General features: G+C 40.5%; 1 protein-coding gene across 1 annotated transcript in view; it reads left to right on the top strand.

Moving 5' to 3' along the window:
• Window positions 1-13,189, top strand: part of megf6b (multiple EGF-like-domains 6b) — a 53,016-nt gene that overhangs the window by 25,594 nt on the left and 14,233 nt on the right. The window contains exons 5-6 of the mRNA XM_030777387.1: window positions 4,396-4,518; window positions 12,634-12,756. Of these exons, the coding sequence (XP_030633247.1) occupies window positions 4,396-4,518; window positions 12,634-12,756 (246 nt within the window). The remainder of the gene's footprint in view (window positions 1-4,395; window positions 4,519-12,633; window positions 12,757-13,189) is intronic.

Genomic DNA, 13,189 nt, shown 5'->3' with positions numbered 1-13,189 from the left:
CTGGCCTCCTGTCATAATAAAATAAAATCTTGAGGTTTGTACTGCAGCAGAGGGCCTGTTTCTGGATGGAATGACTATATGTCAGTCATATGCCAAGTTCAAACTAATATTAACCTCTTGTCTGTTTTCTGTCAGTACCTTTTAACCCATGTAGCAGTTCTTAACAGTTCAAGCTTATAACCCATTTTAGCCTCAGGAACCAAATATTTCTCTGATGTTCTTTCTACTGAGAACAAATCAGTGTTCGTGTTATGGTATCATTAATGTTTCAACAAAGACCAGTGCATCCAAATGATTATAGATTTACTGTCTCTCATTGAGAAATTAAATGACTGTAATCAGTGACGGCTGGTGGTGATATTGGGTGGGTGGGCTAACAAGTGGATTATACCCATCAGTAATTTACACTGCAGCAACAGCAGCATCACATCCGAGATACCAAGTCACAGCAAGGACAATACATACCTTGTTATAGCAAGTGCTCTACAACAACACCATAGAGAGGTACCCACAAGAATGGCCTGATGCCAACAAACTCTGTATCTGTCTCCCCCCCTCCTCTCACACACACACACAGGCTACACACCATTTAACTATTTTCCTCTGTACACATTAACACATGCCATTTTAACAAAAACAAAATATGCAAGAATGATGGAATGATAGGCTGCATGATAGAACAGAATGCTCCACATTGTCAGCCTACAATGTCAGAAAAGGGTCTACCTAGGGATGCACTACAAAACGTGTTCCAACTGTTATGATTGCCCATAGATACTGCAACTGTTGTCGTTTTTTTTTTTTTTTTTTTTTTATCACAACCATTTTGCAACACAGGGCCATGATTTAGAGGGACAGCCGGGGCCATCCGTACTGCACATAGGTGAAAGCATTTGCCAAGAATGTTTTCGTAAATCAAGAACGAAAGTTGGAGGATCGAAGACGATCAGAAACTATCCTAGTCCCGACCGTAAACACTGCCAACCCGCGATCCCGCGGCGTCCCCTACAACCCGCCGGGCAGTGTGAAGGAAACCACTGAGTATTTGGGTTCTGGCAGGGAGTGCGGTTGCAAAGCTGAAACTTACAGGAATTCACGGTCCAAGCCGTGTCTCCTCCAAAAAGCAAGCATGGGAAACAGAAAAGCGAATTCTTAGCTACTTATCGCTAGCCAGTCCTTTCGTTAACACCAAGTTTCAAAACTTACGATTTTGTCGTTTGTCCTTTTGTGTTATTTGAACGTCGTTTAGACGATGTGTCCCCAGTCTCCTCACTTCCAATTTTTCCACCAACGACATCGAAGAAAAGGGATGTGAAAGTAAATAATCCACCTCGTTCATGCTAACGTCCACCATTGCCACAGTCGCTCACTTCTTTCTCCCCACTCTCATACATGCAGGTGCTACAGTAGCACCTCACTGTACGTACCGTCTGTACAGTCGCTGTCATTGGTCAAAAGTAAATGGGCTGTGGGCTGAATTAATTTAGCCCAAATGATCAGCAAATCAAGGGGGCGTGGCATGACACCTGTCACTCACTTGACCCTACGAAGATGAATGGTAGCTGATTCTACTGTGTTTGGGCTGTAAAAAATAAGCCCATTTGGGTATATCCTGCGTTTTTCTTGCGACTGTTTGGTGCTGTTGCTGCTCTAGGTTCCACCAAAATGTAAAACAGTCTGTTATAAGGTTTTTTAACAATAATTTTCTCATCTTTATTGTAAAAGATAGGGAGGGCTTAGCCCTGCTAGCCCATTTATACCAGCCGTCCCTGACTGTAATGATCCTCTCTCATTAAACTGGAGAGTTATGAGAAAATTAGGGCAGGCTCTTACATACTGATGACAGAGGAGATAAAGGAGGAGATAAAGGGTTCTTACCATTGCCCTCTGGAGTCAGGAGTGGGTGCAGCTTGTACCTTAGCCTCCAGGCGACCCACTCATGATTTCAGAGGTCACCTCCACGATCATCTGATTACATAACCCTTTCAAAAACAAGCTGAATTTTAGTGGCTAAGTTCTAAGATTTCAAACATTTGTATTCTGTCATTTCCATGAGTTTTAGTTGGCAAACAGACATCTGATACAGATATCAGCAGATATCCACCCTCATGTCTCTTTTGTGGACTGAGATAGTCAGGATGAGTGAATACCCATAGTGATTTGTCTCAGACCAGAACTCCTCCCCTTCACTCCACCAACCCACTATGAAGACATTGCCTGTGACCTTGCTGACCCTGATCCTGCTGTCAGTTCCCATGATGCAGACTGACAGATAACGCTGACCCTGACCCAGGATGACCCCCTCTGCGCAGGTGTGTGGCCTAAGGAGAGAGTTCCTAAGTCACAAAAACACAGGTTCCCTCAGGGACCCTCTGTCATGTCCTTGACCAGCAGGTTGACCTTTGGGCAGTCAAGTGTCGTGACCTGTGAAAGGAAGGATGACATTCCTCTAAGGTGCCATGTTGTACAGGTCCCCAGTAAAAACATTTCAGTGTTTGGAAGGTGCATTTTGACATGAGATATGTGAATTTTTCACATATTTCCATAGAAATTACATAATACTCCCACCTTAAATGTGAGCCTGTTGGGAAAAAATGCCACACATTTTTTCCCCCTCTTCACAATTACTTTACACTTAGATGTTTATGGCAACATTCACATGTTTACAACCATCATCCAATTACTGGGATTGTAATTTGATGTTCTAAACCTCATAGCTGTTGGTAAAATCGGACACTTGTGTTGGCTTGACACACCTCTCCACAGCACCAGCACAAAGCCTTTCTAATCACCCCATAATTGTGAATTCCTCTCTGAAACACCTTAGGGTAGAATTCCACTTGCTATGAATAAACAGGATATGTTTTTTTTTCTTGACCTTCTCACCAGGTTGATACAGTCTTTAGGGGAAATTCTACTGCAGAGAAGCATTTATTAAAATTATGGTCAGGAAACTGACAGAAAAAAATATTTGGCAAAAACAATTCCATGTGTTTAAGAGCGAGAGATCAGTGCATGAGGTGTAACTGACTGCTTGTTAAAGTAATGCAACTGGTGCTTGGCAGGACTGAGGGCAGAATCTCAGACTCACTGAGTGATGAAGCCCCTTAGTGTGCACCTCCATAACTTCCTCTGGCATTCAGGTGCCCTGTGTTTTAATGGATTTGGATGTTTTCAGGATTAGTCATTAACAGGGCCAAGCCAATGTTCGTAAATCCTCCATCAACTAGGTAGTGAGTGAAATATCTTAGGAGGAATACACTGTTCCTTTTGGTGTGTTGGTAACTACTACCAGACAATCTTTTCCCACACTAATAGTTGGTAATATGTTACATGACATCTCTGTTTTGCCAGCCAACAGTTAGCCGAGCTGAGCAGGCTTCATGTCATCAGGAAACGTAAAAAAAAAAAAAAAAAACTCGAACTGGTTCTTCAATTTGTGGTATTGTATGTATGATCAAAAGATGGTGGAGATAATTGTTTCAGAGTCGTTCTGAATATGGTAATTTAAAGACAGAAGTATATTTCTGTCTCAAATCCTCACATGACCCTGATTTTAGAAAGGTTTTCATGCTGTCTTACTTCTCTATTCAGATTCTCTGTGAGCCAGGTATGTGCTATACTTTTGTCAAGTCAGCATTTTCTGTGGACACGGTCAAAAAACAGCTCTTGTGACTCTCTCTGGTGTTTTCAACGGCCTATTGGCACAGTCAAACTGCAAAGTGTGCAGAGCCATTTTACATACCTGGACATGGACACAGTCAGTTCAACTGATCCCCAAGTGTGAATTATGATGTGGCAGAGAGCATCAAACAAAATACAGAAGTTCGTGTCCCACGCTTAAGAAACTGAAGTGTTACCCTAATGTATGGAAATGTCTTTCTGTACATTTATTATGGAAAGTTAAAATGGTCAGGGTTTCAAGTTCATGTATTCCCTGGTATGTTGGACCTCTCAGGATGGAAAGATTATGAGTGGAAACCAGTTATTATGGTTTTATAATTGTTGTCATCGTGTTCCACAACCAGTGGAGCCACTCTCCAAACCGCATGAAACAAGCCTGAAATCCGTCTTGAGCACTTGGATTAATCTCCATAAAGACTTGTTTGCCAGATTTTGTATTCTCTCCAAGAAAAAAAAAAAGTCTTGAATAAAACTAATCCCAAATGACATAAGACCACTAAATGTTCTCTACTGAAAGTGTATTGGAAGATTTAGTTTGCTTTCAAGTCCATTTCTGACTGGTGGCTTACTGTGTTGTTTCCACCGGGGTGTCCATAGACTTCATTCGGTATATTAGTAATTTCTATAACTGCTCCACAGTCTCTGGTTCTTTGACTGATTGTAATAGTTTCTATCTGTGTGTCTAATCTGCCTGCTATACCTCCTTGTCAGATGTGAATGAGTGTGAGGAGACGAATGGAGGTTGTGAGGCCCTCTGCTGCAACACCATTGGAAGCTTCTACTGTAAGTGCCCCCCAGGTCAGGAGCTCAGGGAAGATGGCAAGACCTGCCAAGGTAAGTCCCTTTCCACCACTCTTCTCATCCACAGTTTCAAGAGAAATACCCTAATGTGGCCTCTACCAGACCTAAACCTAAATATGGACAGATTATGGACATGGACAGATCAAATTACGGACAGATTAAAAATGTGAGTGGCATGGGACAAGAGAAAAGTTTGTCCTTTGACACACAAAGAAGAGGCTTAGAGTTGGATATTAACCACATACATCTCTTCTATTAAGCACACACGAGCTTAACTCATACAGGAGATCTTCCATCTCAAACCTCTACGTGCTCTTTGTGAGAGAAAAGTCCCCTGCGCTGAATCAGGGCCTATCTCTGCTGTCAGGCACTGTTAGCATGGAGTGTTAGCATGGAAGTTTAAGCTGTGAGTTTGCATCTTGCCTGTGTTCCAGTGGTAGTACTGGCACGTATACCTTCCAGCTTCTCACCACAGAGTTTACACCACATGAACTACAGAAAAACTCTGCTGCAACATATGTCTTGTTAGATGTAAAGTTGCAGATTCATGCAAAATTTGATACTACAAGGTTTGCTCTTGATCTCCGTTTTGGGTTTACAACCAGTGCTGTTTTTCCTTTTTTTTGTGGTTACTAACATGGGCATTTGATTTCCGTATCTCTGGATGTTGTTGAAAACATTCAGATTATGAGGCCGATGTTTTCTTTTAGCTCTGAGGAGGTCCTTTGGTCCATTCTGGAGAGTAAATTATAAACAAGTGTCCTCTTGAGACCTCTGAAATGGGTTAAGTTTAGGACATCTCTGAAAAAAAGAAGCAGTTATCACCAACTCTAATATCAAACATGCCTCTTCCTGAGATTGCCTAAATGAGCTTATTTCTTTGATAAACCCTTAAACACCATTTTTAGCACATGTGTTGTACTGGCAGTTAATCATAAGACTCATGTGTATGTGAATTCTTGTAAGCTGAGCGAGATACAGATACACTCCAAATCCCTCAAGCGAATCACATATTTCCTCCTCTGAACTGAGTACAGCCCATTATTGGAATGCATAATGGGTGGATTGGTTGGATTCCGATGCATATCAGTTTAGGTGTGTAACATGCTGTATTGTTGAAGTCTAATTGGATATTAGAGGGACCAATACAAAACCACTGACTTCAGTATGCCAGAGTAAACAGGATCTTAGGTTTGGACCACACAGGCCTTTCATTAACAGATGCCAGCTCCTTTTAACCATCACATTTTCATTCACAAACTTACCGTAGTGAACAAGCAATTCCATCTGTCTTTTATTACGCTTCACTGCTTCTTCATATAAAAAAGAGGGTGATATTTTATGTTTCAGTTATTGAGGAATGAGACGATGAAAGGTCTTCCTTTACTGTTGTTGTTGTTTTGGTTTTTTTTACACAAGAAGAAGCATTGTATTAGAGTATTGTAAATAATCCTGTGCGTAGTAGACTGGAAAGGTATCTTGATGAACTACTGAGTCTAAATTAGCTGGCCAGTTCTTCAGTGTGGGTACTGAGTGTGTTTACTGGCATTTACTTAGTTACATGGCTGCCTCTGGAACATTTTTATGTGCACACAGCTTTATTTGGAAGAACATTGCTCTCTGGGATATTTTTAGTTATCTTCCCTTTTGTAATTCAGCTTGATACCATGTCATGTTTTTCTTCTCCCTGGCAAATGAAGGTGAAACAAACAAAAATTAACTGTTGCTTTTTGCAAGATAAATGTAAAAGAAAAGATAAAAGTTTTTTGTTGCCTCTCATTTTAAGCTGTTTTGTTATGATAGTGTTCCTACTTTAGTTTGCCAGTATTTATTGTTGTGTCATGACTGTATTATCTGCATAACATTAATCATCAATACTTCACAAACCCAAATGTACTACATACAAAAATCTAATGCCAGCTTTGAACAGGGGACAGAGTTTGTAATTCTCTCTCTCTCTCTCTCTTTCTCTCTCTAGCTCTCTCTAGCTCTCCCTCTCTTTGTCTGTCCCTTTGTCTGATGGAAGAGTGACCTGCTTTCAGTCTAAGAATCTTTTTTGAATTTACTGATTCAGTGAAAGGTTTTTGTTTTTTTGATCAGGTTTACTTTTACCGTTCTTTCTCACCCAATCTGCACTGTGTTTGTAAGAATTGGCACAGTTTATATTATGACAAACATACACTGGATATACAGCCCTGTTAACATATTCAGTTACGGTTTTATGCATTTAAGTTACAGAGCCTGCTGTGAAAATGAAAATGGAATTAGTAGCTCGGAAAAACACTGTGGAGGGACACACTAAATTTTAACTGCACTGTTGAGAAACATGGTCAATGATTAATTTAAATAACGAATCATTATACTGTATTGTTTTGAAGGTTTATGCAAATATATATTTAATTTAATTTAGGTTTTTCTTTTCCTCAAGTGTACTGTACCTAACCTGTCCCCTGGCATTTCTCCCTTCCTCTCTGAGCCCCTGTGCTTAGGAGCTCAGTGCCAGTCAATCCCAGAGCTCTCTTAAGATTAGCGGTGCCTGCAGTGGCATCTGTGTGTGTGTGGGCGCATTGCTTACCATCACTGTGATGATGCACATGCTGTCTACTTCAGCATCTGGAGTTTGTCTATGTGAGAAAGCTGCGTCTCCCTGAAGATAACTCAGCTTTAGTACAGAGACACCAAGACTATTAAGAATGTTAACTTGCTTAGTTAACTTTAGGGCACATCTTTGTAAAATATCTTCTTGAATTTTTGTTTGTTCACTGTATGCATGCAAATAAACACCACTTGGTATGTGAATGTTTGAGGAATTGAAAAAGCATGCTTCTTTGAAAGTAAGTATAAACTCAAAAAAAAAAAAAAATTCAAAATTATCTTAAACAGTGTATTTTCCTGTGTGTCTGATGGTCCGATGCCCTCAGTGCTCATATGTGAAATATGTTTGGCCAGAGAAGAGACAGAACACAATACTTTTTCTTATTCCTTTGTCTCAGATTTACTCATCTCTCTGATGTTTGATTTGTTTTCATCTGACAGATTTTTTTTTTTATGATCTGTTCTTCATTTAAGGTAAAAAATCTAACATTATGATGTTTGATGAATCCCATTCCAGTATTCCTTACAGTTCGACGCAAGGGCCAACTCTTCCAAATGTTTTATGGTTGTGAATACCCATTTCTCTCTGTCATGGCATTCACACTAAGATAGCTTCCAACTTCCGACGACAGCACGAGGTTGATTCGCGTCTGGAAGTTGTGAAGTTTTTGACTTTTCTAGCTTCCAAAGCTTAGCTTTACAACCAAGATCTATTTCATTAAGTTAAAGATATAAAATTGTGGATTAATACAACACATTAACACAAAACATTTTCTGCATACTTTTTCATCTTTCATTTTCACTTTCATTCTCTGATTTCAAGAAGAAGAGCAACAATAAATTCACACCAGTTTTCATCCCTCCCTGCAAGATTAAACTCTATATTAAAGTGAAAGGGATGGGAGGGAGCAGGGGTGGACCGAGACATGAGAGAGAGATTAAAATGTAAGAAATGTATCTGATGAGGGCAGAAAGACTACAGGCAACGGGAGGGGTGTGTTTATGTGTTACTTCTCCTTCTCTGTAGACACTCCTTTAAAAAGATCTGTCAGTGAATCCAGGGAATATTGATCAACTCTTAATATTCATTTTTAAACTTCTACATTCTTGGCAATGACATCACCAATGTGGTGGGCGATCTTCCTTATATGCACTGAGCTTCATTTAAAGCCAGTTGGGGGTGCTGGCTATTATGGTTACTGGCATCATTTGAGGAATTGCTACACCTGCCTACATGGATATAACAGGTATAGCATGGGATACCTGGGCTCAGGTGAGTGCTGTTTATTGTGTTTTAATGATATATTGTTTTTGACCAGACCTACAGAAATTGCTCTCAGGTAAATACTACAAAAATGATCTCCTGTACTTATCAGAGCTAAACAGTAAATACTATATGAGTTTTATAATGGGCATTTTTATTTCTGTTTCTGTGAAAGTTCAGCATGGCTTACTAACATCATTTTACTTAATTTGTCTACCAAGAATTATTGAGATGGGAAAAGGTCATGCTTGGACCACTGTTATCCATCACGTATGGTCCGTTGGTGTGTGGTACCCCTGTGATGAAAACTTTCTTGGGCAGAAAGCCCAGGGGTGGCTGTCTGCTACTTTTCTAAGAGACAGAAGCTCTGATTTATCTGTCAGTTGTACTAAATTACATTGACAATGATGTTGCTTCACCTTGTTGCTTAGTGCTGATGTTGAATATCCTTCCCAGACTACGCAGGGAGGACTCTGTGCTTGTCAGAGCATGGAGGTTAAGTGTGTCTCCTGCCAATGTCCGCTTCCTGGAAGAATCATTTCTGCCCACCATGGCTGAGGAACAGGAACGCTCGTTAACAAGCATATGTAATATCAGTTATGGGGTTTTTTTTCATGAGCTGAACTTGAGCCAATTTGCTAATTGTACAAAGAAATCACTTAACTATGTGTGCTGACTCTATTTTGGAGAAAACACAGCAGCCACAACCATAGAAAACAATGTCAGATGTTACTCTTGCAAATAGTATTTGGCAAAGTACTAGAGCCCTCATCAATGGTTTGGAGTTGCATTAGCCTATCAGGTTGCCACTTTCATGCATTTAATCCGTAAATTGATGAAATGTAAAAGAGGTTAACCGCTGTTGCCTGGGAGAGTGAACCAAAGTCAAAGTAAACTCCAGCCACCTCACTAGCTATGTATGCCTCACTGCAAATCAGTTTTGTTGGGTTTTGGCAAATTCTGCTTTGGAGAATGTCGTGCCCCTGCGGAGACCAAACTGCAGCATTTAATTACCTGCTGGTAAGGGCCTCGCATTTTTCACTGATTTTGCTAAAAACCAAACCAAACAAGATGTGTGAGGTATGGATGGAAAGTGTGCGCTTATTCTGCCAGGTCTCCTGGCAGGAACAGATCTGTTTGGCAAAAAAGTTGAATCAGTGGCAGAGTCACAGTATGTTCTCTGTTTGCATTCGTGTAAGATATGGGTAACCCATGTCCAAAAGTGTTCCACATGAGAGGAGATATCTCAGATCTTTGGCTCCAGTGGGCCCCTCATGAAAACTGACTGGCAAGCCAGAGGCACTGAGGGGAGCAGACGAGATAGCTCTGCAGGTACAGGGTCTACAGCTCGGTACATTCTATAGCATGACATCAGTAGAGAGGTGGGCACCGCTTTGACAGTCTCTCTCGTGATGATTTATCAGGAGTGTACATTAACAGGTACAGTATGTGAGTGATATCATGGTCTTTGAAATAACCTTGGTAGATGTGTAGTCTCTGTCTTCTTTTTTTTCTTTAAAAATTTCTTCTTTTTTTTTCTTTTTAATTTGAAACATATGCCATTTAAGCCTAACATAAATCACAAAATTATTTGTATGTCACAAAATTATTTTGTAGTGATTGTGTGGTATTGAAGGATGGTGAAGAGTCAAAGTGTGTTGACATTCAGTTGGCTAGATTACCTCTTCTTTCTTAAACTCAGTAATCTCTATTGGCTTCCTCCATAGCAGACTTCTAGTGGCATATGCCAGTTGTAAAACTGAATGTAAAATAATATGATTTATTATTGTACATTTCTCTCTTTGGTCGAATAGTACAGTGGGTGCTTTGTTGCAGCAATGTGTACACTGTCTGTAATTACTCCCCAGTTTCCCTGTCCATAGCTATTAAGATTCCTGAAAGGTAGAGTGTGCGATGGTTACAGTTACTGCATGTGTTTACATATTAGTTAGAGCCAGATGTCCCAGAGTGTCAAAAGCTTTAATCTGGCATATTGAATGTGGTTCGAGCAAATGCATATAGATTATGAATTAATCTCGTTTCGCTCACACATCCAAAAGATTGTTTGTTTTCCAAATACACAAAGCATTCGTGTTAAATATGAAATGTGTTCAAAGCCGTTTTGGTTTTGATTGATGGGAATAAAATTGTAGGTGAGTCTCTGTGGGTGAAATATGAATCCCGTTACTGGAGAGTGGATGTTGATTTTATAGCACGCCAGTGAAAACAAAGTGGAGGCTGAAAGGGCGGCAACTCCTGCAGCGCTGTCATGATGACACAGCAGCACTGTCTGGGTCACTTCTGTTCTCTAGTGTCAGAGGCTCGGTCTACAAGGCTAACCATTCATTTTTCTATTCCTCTTGAGCTCTGCTTACTTTGGCGCGAGGGAGGCAGGTTTTGTTTGAAAAGAAAGCGCTGTAAATGTACTGTTTGGAGAAAAAAGTGACCAAAAAAATCCAGTGACATGAATCCCAGCTTCGTACGTATCTAGTGCCGCCGTGAGCGGGCCACCACCAGTCCTGCATTCATGAATAAGGAAATGAATGAGAGCTGCCAATCCCCCTGCTGTTTTCCATTGCTTTTATTGTTTTCCCTGGAATTAATCCTTTAACAGCAATTTGTAATGGAAGAGGGTAGAATTTAGCCGTGCCAAGTAAAGGTCCATCTCTTGCCCTCTTGCACATAGTATGACTGCCTGCAGGCTGGTGTGCTCTTTACTAAACATCATCTCCTCATTGATCATGTCTCTGAAAAGGAAAACTTTATTGAGTTGTACATAATCAAAACCACAATCAGAGAGGATAGCCTAGAAGCATGACAGATGACAACACAAACATCAGATGTCTGCTGGGATGGCTCACACATGTGAATTACTGTAAGGGACTTATACACAAAGTGACCAACCACACCTTTCATGTCTTGTTTGTGTATCTTTGCCATGTGTTTTACATAGCGTGTACGGTTAAACAACAAAGATTAGCTTAAAGTGCATGCAGATTTTCTATTAATGTTTCATTGTGTCCACAGCACATGCTCTGGGGTAACCGCTGATTTTAATATTGCTTTTCTCTGTATCTCCTTTTATGACAAGAGGATGCATGTCAGCAGTGTTTTCAGTTACACAGTAATCTTCTCTCCGCTCTGTGCCATTATTCCTCTTTAGAGACCGTCAATTCTTTCTCAAGGATTATTTTGACATTGTTTTAAGTGTTATCTCATGTGAGAGGTGATAACGAATGTCTAAAATAGCAACAGCACTCTGTGTGAAGCTTTCCGTGACAGACTTTAATTCATGATGTCTTAGGTATTCGAGCTGGCGCCGACCGGCAGTTGTCTTTATGGCTCTTTTTGACTTATAGTGTTCACGTGTGGCCAAAAGTCCTTCGCACTCTTACACCTTCCTAAAATCTCTGCTTTTTCTGGTCTGCATAGACCCTGAACGTTGATTTGTGTGTTACAGACTCTGGCGTTTCTTGCCAGCCCTTCCACAGGTGAACCAAGAAAACATTACCCTCTCCATGTGTTTCAAGAACGGTTGGGTGATTACATTCAGCCACTCTGAAATATGCTAACCCTGTAAACTGGCATTAGCTTTGTGTACTCTTGTGCCAAACTGACATATTTTTGTTCGTTACTGCCTCTTTGAAATTCATTTAAACATTTGGTCTGTTTTGGAAACAAGCACTGTTTCAATGACAGATTTAAGATAGCCTGTCTACTATGTAGTAAAGGGCACAAATCAGTCAGTGCTGCGTAAGGTTTTTTTTTTTTTTTTCTCTTAGTCATCCTGGTTGAGTGTTTGAATTGTTCCAGTGTTAGGCGGCCAGTGGACATGGGAGGACTAACGTGTTGTGTTTTCAGACAGTCTCAGTTTCTCATTAAGTGGAGCAGGGTCGACGGAGCTCTGATCTCTGTGGGAGGTTTATTTTGGAAATCAGAAAATAATTACTTAGGAACTGAGTGTTCAATGAGGCATGAATGAGACCGTGAGTCAAACTTCTGAAATTAGCTTCTCTCCATTTCTTTTTTTTTTTCCCTGACGACGTGTGAACCCAGTTGGCACTTTTGTTTGGTATCTCTCATTATTTGGATATGTTTACCATGTCATGCTAAGACAGAGATACTGTTACAGTTGTCCCTGGATGTTTTCCTGAAATGTATTTTAAATTGTTTATCTTTTTTCAGTGTTGTGTGTTTATATATTTTTTTAAACCATTCAACGGTTTCTTGCAAATTACAGTAAGAGTCACGTGTGTATGTGTGTGTGTGTGCGTACTGTCTCATTCCAGATGTCGATGAATGCCAGATCCATAACGGTGGATGTCAACACAGATGCGTGAACACCAGGGGCTCATACCATTGCCAGTGTAATCCGGGTTACAGACTGCACGTGGATGCACGCACCTGTCTCGGTAAGAAGAAATCACCTTCAGTTGAAGGAATAAGTGAGGCATGACTAACAACAACCTTTATGGTCTTAAAAACAGAAGCACAGTCACCGTATCCTTCCCTGCATGTCATTCTCTGACGATAACATTACACATCAACAGAGAGAAGTGCTTGACTCTTTCTGCATGTACAGTCTGTACCTCAGGACTTCGGTGTATTGGATTGAGACAGAAAAAAAGGCTATCCTCTCTTAAAGCCCTACAGATGGGAAAGTCTGAGCTTACAAATTCCAGAGCAGTTGCCCTAAGTACATGTAGCCCAGCAGTATCTGAATATGGTCCATTAGTGCTGGATTAGACAGAGTGCACACCGATCTCTCTGACACCGCTGGTCTCCTGGAGCTGTCTGCACACACTCTTGTTTATATTTCGAGTATTTCTTGTCTCTTAGATAAAA

The sequence above is a fragment of the Chanos chanos genome, chromosome 6 (genome assembly GCF_902362185.1).
Source record: "Chanos chanos chromosome 6, fChaCha1.1, whole genome shotgun sequence".
In the NCBI taxonomy this organism is placed as follows: domain Eukaryota; kingdom Metazoa; phylum Chordata; class Actinopteri; order Gonorynchiformes; family Chanidae; genus Chanos; species Chanos chanos.
This window is presented reverse-complemented; position numbering and strand designations above follow the sequence as displayed.